Here is an 18,529-nt window from a genome sequence, read left to right as displayed (position 1 = left end):
TAAATAAAATTATACCTTCCTGGTCTATGCAAGTTGTTGGAAATGGCAGGATTTCATTCTTTTTTTTATGGCTGATATTATATATGTGCCATATATTTTTTATCCATTCATCTATGGACGAACACTTGGGTTGCTTTCATATCATGGCTATTGTAAATATTGCTGCAATAAACATAGGGGTGCATCTGTCTTTTAAATTAGGATTTTTATTTTCTTTGGGTAAATATCCAGTAATAGAATTACTGAATCATATAGTATTTCTTTCTTTCTTTCTTTTTTTTTTTTTTTTGAAGAACCTCCAAAGTGTTTTAAAGGCTGCACCAATTTACTTATTCAGCAATAATTCACAAAGGCTCCTTTTCCTCCACTTCCTTGCCAACACTTTTCTTATCTTTCTGATTCTAGCCATTATGACTGGTGTAAGGTGATACCTTATTATAGTTTTGATCTGATTTTCCCTGATAATTAGTGATGTTGACCATCTTTTCATGTGTCTATTTACCATCTCTCTTCTTGGAAAAAAAAATCTCTATTCAGGTCCTCTGCCCATTTTTATTTATTTTATTTATTTTTTATTTTTTCTCTTCCCATTGTTAATTAGATTATGATGTGTGTGTATGTGTGTGTGTGTGTGTGTGTGTGTGTGTGTGTCATGTAAGTTCTTTATATTCTTTTGGATATTAACCCCTTTCAGAATATCACTTGCAAATATCATCCCCCACCCAGGAGGCTGCCTTTGTCTTGTTGATGGTTTCCATCACTGTGTAAAAATCTTTTTATTCTGGGCAGGCCAGGTGGCTCAGCAGTTTAGCACCACTTCAGCACCACTTCAGCCCAGTGTGATCCTGGAGACCAGGGATCGAGTCCCACATCAGGCTTCCTTCATAGAGCTTGCTTCTCCCTCTGCCTGTGTCTCTGCCTCTCTCTCTCTCTCTCTCTCTCTCTGTGTCTCTCATGAATAAATAAATAACTTTTTTAAAAATCCTTATTCTGGTGTATTCCTAATAGTTTAGTTTTGACCTTATTTCCCTGGCCTGAGGAGACATATCTAGAACAATGTTACAAAGGCTGATGTCAAATTACTGCCTACATTTTTTTCTGGGGGTGTTATGGTTAGAGGTCCCACATGTGGGTCTTTAATCTCTTTTGAGTTTATTTTTGTGTATGGTATAAGAAGGTATTCCAGTTTCATTCTTTTACATGTAGCCATTTACTTTTCCCAGCATCATTTTTGAAGAGACCTTTTCGTTGTCTATCCTTCCATTGGCCTATGTGGCTGTTTTTATGCCAGTACCATAATGTTTGTATTATTACAGCTTTGTGTAGTATATCTCAAAATCTGAGATTGTGATATCTCTACCTTTGTTCTTTTTTCTCAAGATTACTTTGGTTATTAGGCATGTTTTGTGGTTTCATACAATTTAGGATTCTTCTGGTTCTGTGAAAAATGCCATTGGTATTTTGATAGGGATTTCATTGAATCTGTAGATTTCTTTGGATAGTTTGGGCATTTTAACAATATTAATTTTTTCCAATCTAGGAACATGAAATATTTTTCAATTTTTTGTATTATTTTCAATTATTTGGGGTTCTATAATTTTCAAATTATAGGTCTTTCACCTTCTTGGTTAGGTTTATTTCTAGGTATTATTTTTGGTGCAATTGTAAATAAGATTGTTTTCTTAATTTCTCTTTCTACTGCTTCATTATTAATTATATAGAAATGCAACTAACTTTGGTGTATTAATTTTGTATCTGTCAACTTTACTGAATCTATTTCTTCTACTACTTTTTGGTAGAGACTTTCAGGTTTTCTATGAATAGTATCATTTATTTGGAAGATAGTGACTTTAACTTCTTCCTTACCAATTTGGATGCCTTTTATTTTCTTGCTTGATTTGCTGTCCTAGGACTTTTCTACTATCCTATGTCTTCTTGATGGAGCATTTAGATTATTTACATTTAGTAGTTATTGATAAGTATATTCTTACTGCCACTTTATTAATTGTTTTCTGGTTGTTTTTGTAGTCTCTCTGTTGTTTTACTTTCCTTGTGATTGATGACTTTCTGCAGTGTTATGCTTGGCTTTCTTTCCCTTTATTTTTTGTGAATCTGTAATAGGTTTTGGATTTGTGGTTACCATAACGTTTATATATTAACAATCTAAGTATATATTAGTCTATTTAAGTTGATGGCCACTTAAATTTGGACACATTCTAAAAGGACTTTTTAAAATTCCTCCATGCATTATGTAAATCTCATATTTTTACATCTTTTGGTTTATAATTTTCTTTTAAATATTCTTTTTCTTTTCCACTTAAAGCAATCCTGTTAGCAGTTCTTATAAGGCACAATTAGTGACTGACTCCTATATCTATTATTTATCTGGGAAACTATTTTTCTCTCTTTCAATGATAACCTTGCTTGGCACAGTAGGCAAGAGTTGTAGGTTTTTTTTTTTTTTTTCCATTCAGTACTGTGAGTATATCATGCCACCCTCTTCTGGTCTGCAAATGAAAAATCAGCTGACAGTGTTACAGGGATTTAACATTTTGCTTCACCTTTGCTGCTTTTAAAAATCTGTTTATCTTTAATCTTTGACATTTTAATGTGTGTCTTGGTGTGGACCTCCTCGGGTTCATCTTGTTTAGAACTTTTGTGCATTCCTGAACCTGAATGTCATTTTCCTTTCTCAGGTTACAGAAGTTTTCAGATTTTATTTCTTTAAATTAACTCTCCCCACCTTCTTTCTCTTTTCTCCTTCCAGGACCCCTATAATGTAGTATTTTTTGTTTGATGTTGCCAAAAGATTCCTTAACCTATCTTCATTTTTAAAAATTTTTTTCTGTCTTGTACTTCATCTTGGTTGCTTTTCATTACCTGTTATTTCGGTTGCCTATCCATTCTTCTGCATTCTCTGATCTTCTGCTGATTCCTTGTAGTATATTTTAATTTCAGTTACTTTATTCTTCAGCTCTATTGGTGTTGTTTTCTCTCTCCTTTGACGTTCTCACTGAGTTTTGCCACTCTTCTTTCTAGTGTGGTAAGCATCTTTATGATCATTACCTTAAATTTTTTTCAGACATGTTGCTTATCTCTGTTTCATTTGTTTTTTTTCCTGAAGTATTCTATTTTTTTTTTTTTTTTGCATTTGAAACATACTCCTCTATCTCTTCATTGTACTTGATGTTTTCTGTTTGTTTCTATGAATTAGGTAGAATAATTATTTCCTCTAAACTTGAAGGAATGGTCCTGTATGTAGTAGTCCCTCGTATTAGTTGTGTGTGTTTTGTGTCTTTGGTTGTTGTCTTGGGTTAAGGTTCCTGGGACACTCCATGCTGGGAATGTCCTTGATGGATGGGCAGCATTGAAGTGGATGTGGGTCAGCAGGATCCTAGGTAGGGTTCTCTGTGCAGAGGGCACTTTGGTAGAGGTATTGTAGCCAAGGTAGGACATGAGCTGGGGTCTCGGGGGGTGCTTCATGCAGGGAGTGCCCTGACAGCATAGCTGTAGATGAAGCAGGTGCAGGCCAGGGTGATCCTGCCACTCTAATCGCTGAGGGTACTCCAGGAAGACAGCTAAAGCTGAGGAGGTGCAAACTGGTGTTTTCTTGCACAGAACACCTTGGAGAGGCATCTGTGAGGTGTGATCCAGGAGTTACCAGAGAGCATTGCACGAGGAGTTCCCTAGCAAGCTGTCTGGAGCCCAGGTGGTGAAGGTCTGGAGTGTTCTGGGCTGCTTAGAACCTGTGTCATCTTGGCACTGCAGTTGGAGCTATAGCAAGTGATGACTGTGGTGTCTCGGTGTGCACTGCACTGGGGCCACCTTGGTGGGATAGCTGAGGCTAGTATGGTCTAGAAGCCCAGGGCTTGCTGACATGGTAAGCCAGCTAGGGTATCTGGATCATGTTTCTCTCCATGCTACCAAGTTGGAGGGGAACATGAACCATGGTGGCAGGCAGCTTCTCAGTCCTAGAGAGAGTTTCAGCAGCTCCCTTGCCATTTGGCTGTTATTTTTGGCCAGTTTCTTTCTATTCTAGTAGAGCACTCATTTATTCTCATTTATCTCCCTTGCTCTCTCTCACATGCACTCTATCTCTGTGTATTTTGAACATAGTTGACACACAGTGTTATATTAGTTCTAGGTATACAACTTTATGATTTGATAAGTTTATACATTATGCTATGTTCACCATAAGTACATTGCTATTTCAGTATCACTGACTATTCCTTATGCTCTGCCTTTTAGTCTTGTGACTTATTCATTCCATAACTTGAAGCCTATATCTGCCATTCCCTTCCACCCATTTTGCTCAACCCAGTTTGTTTTTTGTATTTGTATGTTTGATTCTGCTTTTTGTTTATTTTTTTTCTTTTTAGAATCTTCTTATGAGTGGAATCATATTTGTTTTTCTCAGCCTGATTTATTTCACTTAGCATAATATCCTCTAGGTCCATCTTTGTTGTTTCAAATGGCACAACTTCATCCTTTTTAAAAAATAGATACTTAATATTCCGTTATATGTATATATATTTATTTATATACATGCATGTACACATCATATTTTCCTTATGCTTTCACCTATTGATGGACGCTCAGATTACTTCCATATCTTGGCTATTGTAAATAATGCTTCAATAAGCATAGAGATGTGTATATCTTTTAGAAATGATGTTTTCATTTTCTTTGGGTAATACCCAGCAGTGGAATTATTGGACCACATATCTATTTTTAATTTTTTTGTATGATGAAAGTAGATGCTTTATTTGCCAACATAGGAAAAGAAAGACGATTAGTAACTCTCAAAAACAGAAGGATATACTAGGAAATCATAGTCCAAATGTGCCAAACTAAAGAAAAATGGCATGATTTTCTATAGCTTAGTAGATAAGAAAAGAGATTTTGTTTAATCTCTATACCTTTTAACTGGATAAGTAATTCCACTGGTGAATCCATTCATGGTACTGATGTAAATAATATTCCAAATAAACACACAATTAAATAGACTGTTAGTGGTTTCCAGTTTATAGTATCAAGTTACAAAGCATAAAAACCTTATATTTAATAAGCAGATAAATAAACCCAGACAGTGTAGAAGTAATGGTATATAAAGCTTTAAAAAGAAAAGCTGGCAAGAAGTCAAAGGAAGTTTAGATATATTTTAACTATGTTTTGGAAAATCATTAGATTCTGACTGGAATTAAAAGGCCAAGAAATAAAATATAACCGATAAAAGAATGAAAAAATACTTTTAAACAAATTAAGAAAGCATTTATGGATAGGGTTCTTGATGTTCGTGTAAGTATACTATATTCATTATGTGATATCAGTAATTTAAGAAACTATTAAAGAGATGATGGTGGGGCACTTAGGTGGGTCAGTCAAGTGTCTGCCTTTAGCTCAGGTCATGATCCCAGGGCCTGAGATCCAGCCCCATATTGGGCAGGCTCCCTGCTCAGTGGGGAAGTCAGTCTCAACCTCTCCCTCTGCCACTCTGCCCTGCTCATGCTCTCTCTCTTGCTGTCTCTTTCAAATAAATAAATAAAATCTTTAAATAATAAAAAAATAAATAAAACGATGGTGGTAATCACTAGAACTAAAAGTGAAAACCTAAAATTGGTTACTTTTGGGAATGGGAAATGTCTATTTTTAATTGTTCAAGGAACCTTCATATTATTCTCCACACTGGCTGTACCAATTTACATTCCCACTGATTGCACACAAGGGTTCCTTTTCCTCCCCATCCTCATCAACACTTGTTATTTTTGTCATTTTAATCATAGCTATTCTGTCTGGTGTAAGGTGATGTCTCAAATGTGATTTTGATTTGCATTTCTCTGATTAGTAATGTTGAGCATCTTTACTTGTGTCTATTGGTCATTTATCTTCTTTGGAGAAATGTCTGTTCATGTCTTTGCCCATTTATTAATTGGATTATTTGGTTTCTTTTAGTGTTGTGCAAAGTCTTTATAAATTTGGATATTAACCCCTTATCAGTTACATCTTTTGAAAATATCTTCTCCTATTCAGTAGTTGATTTGTTTGTTTCATCAGTGGTTTCCTTTGGTGTGAAAAAGTGTATTTTGCTTTGCTTCGTTTTTTTTTTTTTTTTTTTTTTTTTTTTTTTGCTGTCTCAATAGTTTATTTTGGTTTTCCCCCCCAGGCCTTAGGATATATATCTAGAAAAATGTTGCCACAGTCAATGTCAGAAAAATTACTGCCTGTACTATGTTATAAGATTTTTATGGTTTTAGGTCTCACATTTAGGTCTTTTATCCATTTTGAGTTTATTTTTGTATATGGTGTTAGAGTGTGGTCTAATTTCATTCTTTTACATATAACTATCTAGTTATCCCAGCACAATTTATTGAATAGCCCATCTTTTCTTGTATATTCTTGCCTCTTTTGTCATCGATTAATTGATCAGATAGTTGTGATTTCATATCCGGAGCCTCTATTATATTTCATTGAGCTGTGTGTCTATTTTTGTGTCAGTACATACTATTTTTATTGCTGCAGCTTTGTAATATAGTTGGAAATCTGGAGTTGTGATACCTCTAGTTTTGTATTTCTTTCTCAGAACTGCTTTGGCTATTCTAGGTCTTATGTAATTCCATATAAATTTTAGGAGTTTTTATTCTATTCTGGTGAGAACTGCTATTGGTATTTAATAGAGATTGCATTCACTCTGTAGATGCTTTGGATAATATGAACAAAATTTTAACAATATTCATTCTTCAAATTCATGAGCATGTAACATCTTTCTATTTGTTATGTCATCTCCAATTTCTTCAATCAGTGTTTTATAGTTTTCAGGGTACAGATCTTTCACCTTCTTGTTAAGTTTATTCCTACATATTTTATTCTTTTTTGTACAGTTGTAAAGAGTGTTATTTTTAAAATTACTCTCTTTTTACTACTTCGTTATTTGTGTATAGAAATACTACCAATTTCTGGGTATTAATTTTGTATCCTTCCAATTTGCTGAATTGGTTTATTACTTCTAGTAGTTTGTTGTTGGTTGTTGTTTTTGGTGGAGTATTTAGGGTTCTCTCTATATAGTATTATGTCATCTATGAATAGTGACAGTTTCACTTCTTCCTTATGGATATAGATGTCTCTTATTTATTTTTCTTATCTGATTGCTATGGCTAGAACTTTTAGTGTTACATTAAATAAAAGTGGTGGAGTGGACATTCTTGTCTTGTTCCTGACCTTAGAGGTATAGCTTTCAGTATTTTTCAATGAGTATGTTGTTAACTGTGAGTTTTAATACATGTTGTTTGTTATATTGAGGTGTGTTTCCTCTAACCCCAGTTTGTTGAGAGTTTTTATCATGAATGAATATTAAATCTTGTCAAAAATTTGTATGTTTATTGAGATGATCATGTGATTTTTATCCTGTATTTTGTTTATGTTGTGTATCATGTTGATTGATTTGCAAATATTGAACCACCCTTGCACCCTGGAATAAATCTCACCTAATTGTAGTGAACAGTCTTTAATGTATTGCTGAATTCAGTTTTCTAATATTTTATTGAGGATTTTCACATTTATATTCATCAAGGTTATTGGCCTGTGATTTTCTTTTTTGTGGGGTCCTTATTTGGTTTTGGTATTAGGTAATGCTGACCTCATAGAATATATTTCAAACCTTTCCTTCCTTTTCTTCTTCTTTTTTTTTTAATATTTGAAGAGAGTAGGTATTAATGCTTCTTTAAATATTTGATAAAATTCCCCTGTGAATCTATCTGGTCCTGGACTTGTATTTTTTGGTAGTTTTTTTTTTTTTTTATATATAGATTAAATTTTGTTACTTGGAATCAGTCTGTTCATATTTTCCATTTCTTTCTGGATAAGTTTTGAAAGATTTTATATTACCTATATTACTTATTCCTTCCAGGTTGTCCAGTTTGTTGGCATGTAATTTATTTCTTGTATTCTTTTGTAATCCTGTGTGCTTCTTTGGTGTAAATTGTTACTTAATCTTTCTCATTTCTGATTTTATTTATTTGGATCTTTTCTCTTTTTTCCTGGATGAGTCTGGTTTGCTGATTTTATTCGTCATTTCAAAAAAAAAAAAAACAGCTCTTGGTTTCATTGATTTTCTCTATTGTTTTATTAGTCATTATGCCAGGTACTGCTGCTCTGGTCTTTATTATTTTCTTTCATCTACTCACCTTAGGTTTTGTTTGTTTGTCCTTTTCTAGTTCTTGTAGGTGGAAATTTAGATTGTTTTTTGAGCTTTTTCTTATGTTTTTGAGACAGGCCTGCATCAATAGATTTTCTCTTAGAACTGCTTCTTCTATGTTCCAAAGACTTTGAACTATTTTTCAATTTTATTTATCTCCTTGTATTTTTTTTTTAATTTTCTCTTTGATTGCTTGGTTGACCCCTTGGTTGTTTAGTATCATGTTTAATCTCCATATGTTTGTGTTTTTTCCAGGTGTGTGTGTGTGTGTGTGTGTGTATCTTGTGTGAGATTTAATTCTTGGTTCATACTGTTATGATAGGAAAATATGCATGGTCTAAATCCAATTTCCTTAAATTTACTGAAGCTTGTTTTATGACCTAATATGTGATCTCTTTTGGATAGTGTTACATACACCCCTGACAAGAATGTGTATTCTATTCTCTTTGGATGGAATGTTCTGTATATATATATATATATCTGTTATGTACATCTGGTCCCATATGTCATTCAAAGACATTGTTTCTTTATTGATTTTCTGTCTGGATAATCTATCCATTGAAGTAAGTAGAGTGTTAAATTCCTTTAGTATTAAGTATATGACCTCCATTTTTTCTCTTCATGTCCATTAATATTTGTTTTATGTATAAATGCTTCAGTGTGGGTGCTTAGATATTACACTTGTTATATCCTCTTGTTGGATTGATTTCTTTATCATTTTGTAATGCCTTTCTTCATCTCTTGTTATAGTCTTTATTTTAAAATCTATTTTGTCTGATATAAGTATTGCTACCCTGGCTTTTTTATTTTCTGCTTCCATTTCCATTGTGAATGTTTTTACAATCCTTTACTTTCAGTCTGTGTGTCTTTAGGTCTGAGGTGAGCCTCATGTAGGTAGCATATCATTCTATCCATTCTGCCATCCTATGTTTTTTGATTGGAACATTTAGGCCATTTACATTTAAAGTGATTTTTGATAGGTTTATTATTATTGCCATTTAAAAAATTTGTTTTCTGGTTTGTTTTTTCATTTTATAGTTCTTCTTTGTTCCTTCGTTTCTTCTCTCTTTGTGATTAACAAGTTTCTATAGTGTTATATTTGTCTTCTTTTTGGGAAGGGGATGTCTGTCATAAGCTTTGAGTTTCTGGTTACCATGAAGTTCATACATAGCATCCTAAATAAAGAGCAGTCTATATGCATTTGATAGTCATGTAAGTTCAAACATATTCTTAAAAACATATACTTTTTCTTTTCCCCCTTATCTTCCCTTTTTACTCTCTCCTCCACATTTTATGAATATGTTGTCATATTTATATCATTTTATTCATAATTTTCTTATGTCTAATTGTGGCCATTTCTTACACTTAAAGATGTCCTTTTATCATTTCTTGTGACAAACTCCTGGGTTGTTTTTTGTTTGTTGTTTGGTCTCAAAATCTTTATCTCATGGTCAAGTCTGGATGATAAGTTGCTGGCTAGAATATTCTTGGTTGTAGGTTTTTTTTCCTTTCAGCATTCTGAATATATCATGACACTTTCATGTGGCCTGAAAAGTTTCTGCCAAAATATCAGCTCATAGTCTTATAGGGCCTCCCTTAAAGTAACTTTTTGTTTCTCTCTTGCTGCCTTACAGATTATTTCTCTTTAATCTTTGACATTTTATTAATTATTAAAGGATTTATTTATTTATGATAATTCAGGTAGGGAGGGGCATAGAGAGAGAATCTCAAGAGATGCCCTGCTGAGCATGGAACCTGACACAGGACTGAACTCATGATGCTGAGATTGTGACCTGAGCCAAAATCAAGACAATTACCTAACTGAGTCACCCTGGGTGTGTGTACCTTTCTGATTTCATGTTGTTTGGAACTTTCCATGTTGTTGTTGGTTTGTCTTTTTTTTGTTTTTTGTTTTTTTTGTTTTGTTTTGTTTTTTGTTTTTTTGTGTTTTTTTTTTTTTGTTTTGTTTTGTTTTGTTTTTTACTTAGAGTCTATTTCCTTCTCAAGGTTAGGGAAATTTTATTATTCAAATAAGTTTTCTACACATTTCTCTTTTTTTCTGGGACACCTATAATGTGAATGCTTGTTTACTTGATGTTATCTAAGAGATCTCTTAATCTATCATCATTTTATTTTTTCCTCTTTTTGCTGTTCAGTTTGCCTTCTTTCCTTACCCTGTCTTCCACATTGCTGATCCATTTCTTGGCATCTTATAATCTACTGTTGACTCCCTCTAGTTTGTTTTGATAATTTTATTCTTTTAAATTGTATTTTTTTTTAATTTTTATTTATTTATGATAGTCACAGAGAGAGAGAGAGAGAGAGAGAGGCAGAGACACAGGCAGAGGGAGAAGCAGGCTCCATGCACCGGGAGCCCGACGTGGGATTCGATCCCGGGTCTCCAGGATCGCGCCCTGGGCCAAAGGCAGTCGCCAAACTGCTGCGCCACCCAGGGATCCCAGATAATTTTATTCTTCAACTCAGATTGATTCCTTTTAATGTTTTCTCATTCTTGAAGGTTCTTAGTGAGAACTTCCACTCTTTTCTCTAGCCCAGTTAGTATCTCTATGATCATTTCTTTAAATTCTTTATCAGAAATATTGCTTGCTTCTGTTTTATTTTGATCTTTTTCTGAGGTTTCTTCTTGTTTTTTCTTTTGGAGCATATTCCTGTGTTTCTCCATTTTGTTTGACTTTGTGTTTGTTTCTGTAGATTAGGCAGAATGGTTACTTTTCCTAAAATGAAGGAGTATTTTTGTGTATGGTGTCCCCTATGTAGACTGTGTACTTGGTGGCTCTTGCTGTCTGGCTTGCTGTTAGCTACCTTTTTAAAAACTATATTTATTTATTTATTTATTCATGAGAGACACAGAGGGAGAGGCAGAGACATAGGCAGAGGGAGAAGCAGGCTCCATGCAAGGAGTCCGATGCAGGACTTGATCCCAGGACCCCAGTATCACAACATGGGCCAAAGGCAGATGCTCAACCACTGCGCCACTCAGGTGTCCCACTAGCTACCCTTTTAAGTCATTACTTTTTATAGAAAACAGAATAATAATAAGAAAATTAAAAAAAAGAAAAGAAAAGTAATAGAAGAAAAAGAAAAAATACAAAAAGCATAAAAACTAAACAAGACAGATTGGAAAAAAAAGTAAAATTAATCATTTAAAAAGCAAATAAAAACTTTAATAAAACAAAGTAAAAAACAACAAGAACAAAAATACAGAAAATCTGTGGCTTATTTTCTGTGCCCCAGCAGCACAGTGGCTGGTGTGGGCTTGAGGACCCTGGACTCGATGATGTTACAAGCTCACTGTGATCTGGATCCTGTTCTAGTCTCGTCTTTTAAGGTAGAAGTGAGGGCTGTGTCTCCACAACTCCTTGGCCCTTTTAAATCAACCACCTTTTTGCAGTGTCCCAGCATGACTAGGGCAGGTGTGGACTTGTGGACCCTTGCTTGGCTTGGTGACTTAGCAGCTTCCTGTGACAACCAGACCTGCCAGTTACAGCATTGAGAACAGCCTATTACGGTGTCCAGACCCTCCTCTGGTCTAGACTTTTAAGGTGGAGTGGGAATGTTCCCACAGCTCCTTGGCCCTTTTAAACCTCAACTTTTTTTGTCTGTGTCACAGTGTGATTGGAGCTGGTCTGGGCTTCCTGAAGTCACAAGATCACTTTGATGATTGGATCCACCAGCTATGTCATAGCATAAGGACCTGTCCAAATGGAGTCCAGACTCCATTCTGGTCTAGGCTTTTAAGATGGAATGCGAGTGTAAACTGTGTTGTTCTCCAATTTCTTTTACCTGGAGAGCATTCTTATAGCTCCTCTTCTGCTTGGCAGAGTAGTTCTAGTGTTGTCTCTTTTATGTGCTAGTTGATTTTGAGTCATGGCTTTTTTTTTTTTTTTTTTTTTTCATTTCTTGTCTGTGCTCAAGGACAGAAGAATCTGTTCCCAGTCCCTCAATACAAAGCTCCCTCATTGCTGTTCACAGTGGAGTTCCCTTAGTTACCATCTCTGTATTTCTTGCTGTTCTTTGTCATTCTCTCTTTTTGGTAGTGTAGGAGCTGTTAATTCATTCTTTTTCAGGAGGAATTGTTTTATTAATATAATAGATGTAATTTGGTGTGTTCTGTTGAGGAAGTGAGTTCAGTGTCTTCTTTCATTGCTATCTTGGACAACTGTCTAGTTGCTCTTTTAAACTTTTTGTGTATGTGTGTTTATTTTATTTTATCTGCCCTGATGCACAGAAAAAAAATCAACTCATGGCCCCTTAGTACTATCCCTCCTCATGCAGTTTCCAGCATCAGGTATGAGGTTTTCCTTGGTTACTGTGTCTCAGTCTCTCTTGTCATTCTCTGTGTGGTCTCTCTCTTTTCATAAAGAAACTGTTTAGTTAGGCCTCTAAGTAGATGTCTATTTGGTGTCTAGAAGTTCATAGACATAATTCATAGGGCCTATCACCTTAGGTAGAAACTGGACTCATCGCCTTTGTTTTGTCTCATGAGAGTGTTACTACATCAGGTTTCCTTTTGTATCCATTTACATGCAATACCTTTCCCCATCTATTCACTTTCATTCTGTATGTGTCTTTGAGTCTAAAGTATGTCCACTATAGGTGGCAGGGTCTTATTTTTTTATCCAGTTACGCTATATCTTTTGATTGGAGCATTTAGTCCATTTACCTTTAAAGTAAATATCAATATGTATGTTCTCATTTCCTTTTCTTAGCTGCATTTTGGTTATTTTTGTAGTTCTCATTCTTTCTTCTTTTCATGCCCTCTTCCCTTATGGTTTGGTGACTTTCTTTAGTGCTGTATTTAGATTTCTCTCTCTTTCTTTCTTTCTTTCTTTCTTTTTCTTTCTTTCTTTCTTTCTTTCTTTCTTTCTTTCTTTCTTTCTTTCTTTCTTCTTTCTTTCTTTCTTTCTTCTTTCTTTCTCTTTCTTCTTTCTTTCTTCTTTCTTTCTTTTTCTTTCTTTCTTTCTTTCTTTCTTTCTTTCTTTTTCTTTCTTCTTTCTTCTTTCTTGTGTTATTATAAATTTTTAGTTTTGGGTTATAATGAGGTTCATATATAATATTATATGTGAACAGCATTCTTTATTAAGTTGTGGGTTATTTATATTTCAACACATTCTAAAAGTACTAAATTTTTACTTTCTCTTTCCTGTTTTATGTATATGATACCCTATTTGACATTTTTTTGTGCATCCCTTGACTGATTTTTGTCAATCTATTTTATTACATTTGTGTTTTAACTTTCATAATAGCTTTATAAGCCTTTACTGTATTTTTACTGTTACCGGTAAAAAAATTTTTTTTCTAGTTATGGCCTTTTCTTTTCCACTTATAGAAGTCTCTTCACAAGGGGCACCTGGGTGTCTCAGTGGCCAAGCATCTGTCTTGGGCTCAGGTCGTGATCCTGGAGCCCGAGATCCAGTTCCACATCAGGCTCCCCTCAGGGAGCCTGCCTCTCCCTCTGCCTATGTCTCTGCCTCTCTCTGTATCTCTCATAAATAAATAAATAAAATCTTTTAAAAAAAGAAATTTCTTCACAAGAAATGTTAATGCTGGTTTAGTGGTGATAAAGTCCTTTAACATGTTTGCTGGGAAATTATTTCTCCCATTTGAATGATAACTTTGTGGTGTAGAACATAAGTTTTTGTTGCTTGGTTATAGTTTTTGTTGCTGTTGTTGTTTCCTTTCAGTACTTCTGGGTGTGGAAGGCCACTTTGGGGAGATGCTGGTCTGACCTGAGTATGCTTGCTGGATAGAATGAGGCAGAAGCCACTTTGGAAGGGCACCTGCTAGAGTCAGTATATGGGGTGGGGCAGGTCTACATGGGAATGATGCGGTGCGCAAGCAGTACTGGCAAGACAAATGGAGGGTGTCAGAATAGCTTCCCAAAGCATCTGGCTATCCAGGCTGATGGGGGACAAGAAAAATGATGCCCACCAGCATTTCTATTTCCAGAGAAAGCTCCTGTAGATCCCTGCCCCTCTGGCACATGTCCTAAAATTAGTCAATAAATCTTCATGTAAACGAAGTGCTTTTCAAACTGCTGTTTCTTTGCTGGGTCTCAGACTAAGTAATAAAGTGTGCTGGTTCTTTAAGGGCAGAGATTTGGTTTTCTATAGTGCTCTGGCTCTCCCAGAGTCAAGTCCCACTGATTTTCAAAGCCAGACATTATGGGGACTCATTTTTCCAGTGCAGGTTTCCATGGCCAGGGATCCCCAGTGTGGGGCTTGATTCCCCTCACTCTTCTATGCTTATGATATCCCTCTAATTTGTGGGTAGCCATGCTTGGGGTTCCTGAGCACGTCTCTTCCCTTCCTACCCTTTCAATGTATCTTTGTTCTTATCATTTCAGCTGTGGAAGATTTGTTTTGTCCATCTTCACGTCTTTTTAGAGTGAGGTGCAATACATGTAGTTGTTAATTTGGTGTGTCTGTGGGAGGAGGTGAGCTCAGGATCCTTCTACTCTGCCTCCTTCCTGAGATCTTTCTCGTTTCTTGATGTAGGCATTATCATTATAATATATGCATTATCATGATCACTATTGGTTTTACAAAACATGTTTACTCTGTACATATATGAGGATTTTCTAGTTTTTTTTCTTGTAGTTGATTTCTAGTTTTATACCATTGTGTTCAGAAAAGATGCTTGATATAATTTTAGTCTTCTTGAATTTGTTATACTTATTTTGTGTGAGAATGTTCCATGTGTGCTTGAGAAGAATGTGTGTTCTGCTGCTTTGGGACAAAATGTCCTGTATATGTCAAGTCCATCTGGCCAAACATGTTAAAGGATAATTTTTCCCTTATTGATTTGAATCTGCCCATTGATGAAAGTGGGGATATAAAGTCCCCTATTATTGTACTGCTATTTCTCTCCTTAGATCTATTAATATTTGCTTTCTCTATTTTAGGTGCTTCTATGTTGGGTACATAAATATTTACAAATTTTATATACTTTTTGTATTGACCCCTTTATCATTATGTAATGATGTTCTTTGTCTCTGGTAACAGTCTGCTTTAAAGCCTGTTTTGTGTGATAAGAGTCTAGATATCCCACCTTTGGTTTCCACTTGCATGCGATATCTTTATCTCTTCATTTTCAGTCTACATATGTCCTTAGATCTGAAGTGAGTCTCTTGTAGGCAGCACATAGATGGATCGGTGACTGTTCTTTTGAACACTTTGTCAGATAAATCACATCTTTTTCTGCAGTTTTGTTCTTTCATTTGGAGCACATTCCTATTTCTTCATTTGCCTTGATTCTGTGTTGGTTTCTATCTGTTGGATAAAATAGCCACCTCTACCAGTTTTGAAGGAGTAGGCTTTGCACTGATGAAACTTTTGGATCAACCCTGCTGGTCTGTCAAACTTTTGTGACTGTCCAAGTAACCTACTTAGTTCTTTGTGGCTCTCAGTAGGTAAGGGTCTGTCAAGACCTGTTACTGAACTAAAGGGGAGGACCTCAGCCAACACTTAGATTCAGGCTGATTAGAAGCTAGACTCTTGGGCAGCAGCTTTTCAACTATGCAAATATACCTCTTATAGGAGATGACTAGGAGATGGGCTTTCCTGTCTGCTCCTTATTCACTGAGCCCTAGGGTAATAGCCAGTTAAGTACTGTTTGTCTTTGATATCTTTCATTGAATCTATGCACACAATGCCCAGTGGCCACCAGTCAGATGATCAGAAAGCCTCCCTTGGATTACAGCCACAAAAACCAGACCCCAGTTGCAGGTACAGTCTCCTTTCTAGGAGGTATTAGCCACCTGAATAACTTAGTGGGTGAGCATAAAGATGGTGTCCACCAGCCTTTATGATCATTGTATCTTAGTAGGCCCCTAGATTTGTATTAAATTAGATACCTGACCCTCAGGTCAAAGCTTTTAAGAGATGTAGATAGCCTCTTTCACAGAAAGACTGCTGCCTGTATGCTGTGCCCTAGAGGTTAGCCATTGTGAGTCTGTGTGAATCCTTGAAGAACTATTTCTCAGTTTTCTAGTCTTATAGTTTTGTGGATAGAAGCACCATTGGCTTTCACAGCTAGATGGTGTATGTGTGGGGGGGATCCATCTCTCAGGCACGAGTCTTAAAAGTTGGGTGTGCCAAAAGTGAGGTTCAAACATATGCTGCTGTGGGAGAATCTTGTGGTTGTGTGTTCCCTTCCAACTGTGGGTCACTGCACCATGGGTGGAGCTTACGGTGAGATTGTGTGTCAGCCTGTCCTGTTCTAATGTTTGTATTTCCTCATTTGTCTGATGTGTAGTAGTTCTGTTATTTGTGGGTTATATTATGGGTTTATTTCATTAGGAATTTTTCCATAGGAAGCTGTAGATTTGGTTTGTCTCGAGGTGGAGGGGATGAGTTGGTGATCCTCTTACGTTGCTATTTTGAACCAAAAAACCCATTTGATACTTATTTTAATGTCTAGCTTAAGAGGATAATGATTTCATTATTGTATGGGTCAACAACTGAGGCAGAGATAGTTTGTAATCCTTATGCTGGATCACACATGGGTAAAGGGCATAGCCAAGATTTGATTTCTGAAGCAGGATCTCTTGAATTACTATGAAGCCCGTTGATGCTTTCATTTAAGTGAACTAATAAGAGGCCAATTCCAGGGCTTATTCGCTCAGTCACACTATTGGTATAAACCATCCTTTTTTTTTTTTTTTTTTTTTTCTTTTTAAACAATAGTGCCACCGGACCAAACCAGTTAATAGAAGTCATAGTATAAATGAAAGCATCCTCTTTTCCTCACTGTATCACATTTCAACATTTCCATTTTCTTAGGTCATTTACATATCAGTGTTGGCCTTATTTCAGTGGTTTGTTCTGATATTAACTGAGCTTTAAATATCCCTTCAAAGCTACTCTGTAATTGTAGTTGGCTCTATTTCATAGTGTAGTTGATAGTGTTGAGAAAGTGGAAAAAGGATCCTTTTCTTTGGCAGTGATTTCAGCTGTCAACCCCTACAAGGGTAACACAGGGAAGCTGTCAGTAAAACAGTTTTTGTCAAAGCAAGGGCAATTCATAAGTGAATAAATCTAGAAGAGGCAACATCTCAGTCTCTTGAGCACTTTATTTGTTATAAATACAAGTCAATACCACAAGATGGCACCTTCTTACTCTCAACATCTACAATTACAAACAATTATCTTCATAAAATGGTTTCAGCATTTTAATGGTTTTAGGTATTATTGAAACCTTATAAAAGCAAGACTTGCTACAAACAGGATTGGTGTTCCATGTATATTAAATGAGGTCAGATAATTAAATTCAAAAAAAGAATTTATAAATATTCAGATAAGAAAATTGAAATTACAAAAGCAGAGTTTGTCATCGTTAAACTGAATTACAAGTGTGGATGGTATAGTACTATATCTACATGGCTAAATTTCTGTTAAAATACAGTTTTAGTAACCAAATAATCTACCTCATTCTCCCTCATTCTCCAATATAACCACCTAACACTCAATACATAGTTCATTCAGAAGCCACCTAGCTTTCATCTAAACTAGCATTTATGCCCACTCTTTTTTTTTTTTTTTCAATAAACGCAACCCGTGAAGTGCCATCATCCCCTGGCTACAAAACAAAATACAATATTTAAAGGTAAAAACTCAGAGAATTTCTGAAATGGTAAACCATTCTCTCTGTGTTCATGAAAATAGGCAATCCAATTTGAAAGTCTTTGAACCAATGTAAACTCTAGAAAACTCAGTGTTGAATTATGGGAAGAATAAAGACTTGCACTAATATAGTGCATAACAAAGCAGTGTCAGGCTCGTCATTTACAGTAAATGCCTTGATTGGACTTTCCTCCAGATTGTCATCATGCTGCTGAAGATAAAGTTTACTGAAGTCTGTGGGAATTCCATCATGTTTTCTTCCTCCCATTTCCAAACAGGAAGAGAAGGGTTTTCAGGACCCTTGGGAAAATCAAAAAATTAAACACACACCCACAAACAACTTGAAAGCAAAATGGCAGACTTAATAATCCTTGACTCCATGTCCAAATGAAGTTGAGGCAATATTTCTTTTGCAGTATTTGTATTCTGCCCAATGTGTCACATCATGAGATTCCTCAAAAAACTGAGAAGTCTGAGAGCTACAAAAGAGAAAGTGGTTAAGGCAGTTGATGTCTACATTTGGATTTCTTTTTCAGGTTACATGTCTAAGTCTCCATCGTAGGCTAAGGTCAGAGGCTTCTGTTGGGGAGGTGTGCTTTGATGTGGTTTTGGCTTCTTGCTGCAAAGGGAAAAAAAATCCTCAGATAAAGGTTCACAGAGTTCTGTTTCATCTGCCAAAGACAATTGTGAGATA

The 18,529-nt window shown here is 35.5% G+C and overlaps 1 protein-coding gene and 1 long non-coding RNA gene across 4 annotated transcripts in view; one reads left to right on the top strand and one right to left on the bottom strand.

Annotated features, from left to right (window-relative positions):
- The window catches only part of LOC125753025 (uncharacterized), a 114,876-nt gene that overhangs the window by 66,369 nt on the left and 29,978 nt on the right, over positions 1 to 18,529 (top strand). The gene's annotated exons all lie outside the window — the stretch shown is intronic.
- The window catches only part of THSD7B (thrombospondin type 1 domain containing 7B), a 735,307-nt gene continuing 734,045 nt past the window's right edge, over positions 17,268 to 18,529 (bottom strand). Inside the window, exon 27 of the mRNA XM_025430666.3 lies at positions 17,268 to 18,454. Coding sequence (XP_025286451.1) covers positions 18,373 to 18,454 — 82 coding nt within the window. The 3' untranslated portion in view covers positions 17,268 to 18,372. The remainder of the gene's footprint in view (positions 18,455 to 18,529) is intronic.

Source organism: Canis lupus, chromosome 19 (genome assembly GCF_003254725.2).
Source record: "Canis lupus dingo isolate Sandy chromosome 19, ASM325472v2, whole genome shotgun sequence".
Classification (NCBI taxonomy): Eukaryota; Metazoa; Chordata; class Mammalia; order Carnivora; family Canidae; genus Canis; species Canis lupus.
The sequence above is the reverse complement of the archived record's forward strand: the minus strand, read 5'-3'. Positions and strand labels throughout refer to the sequence as shown.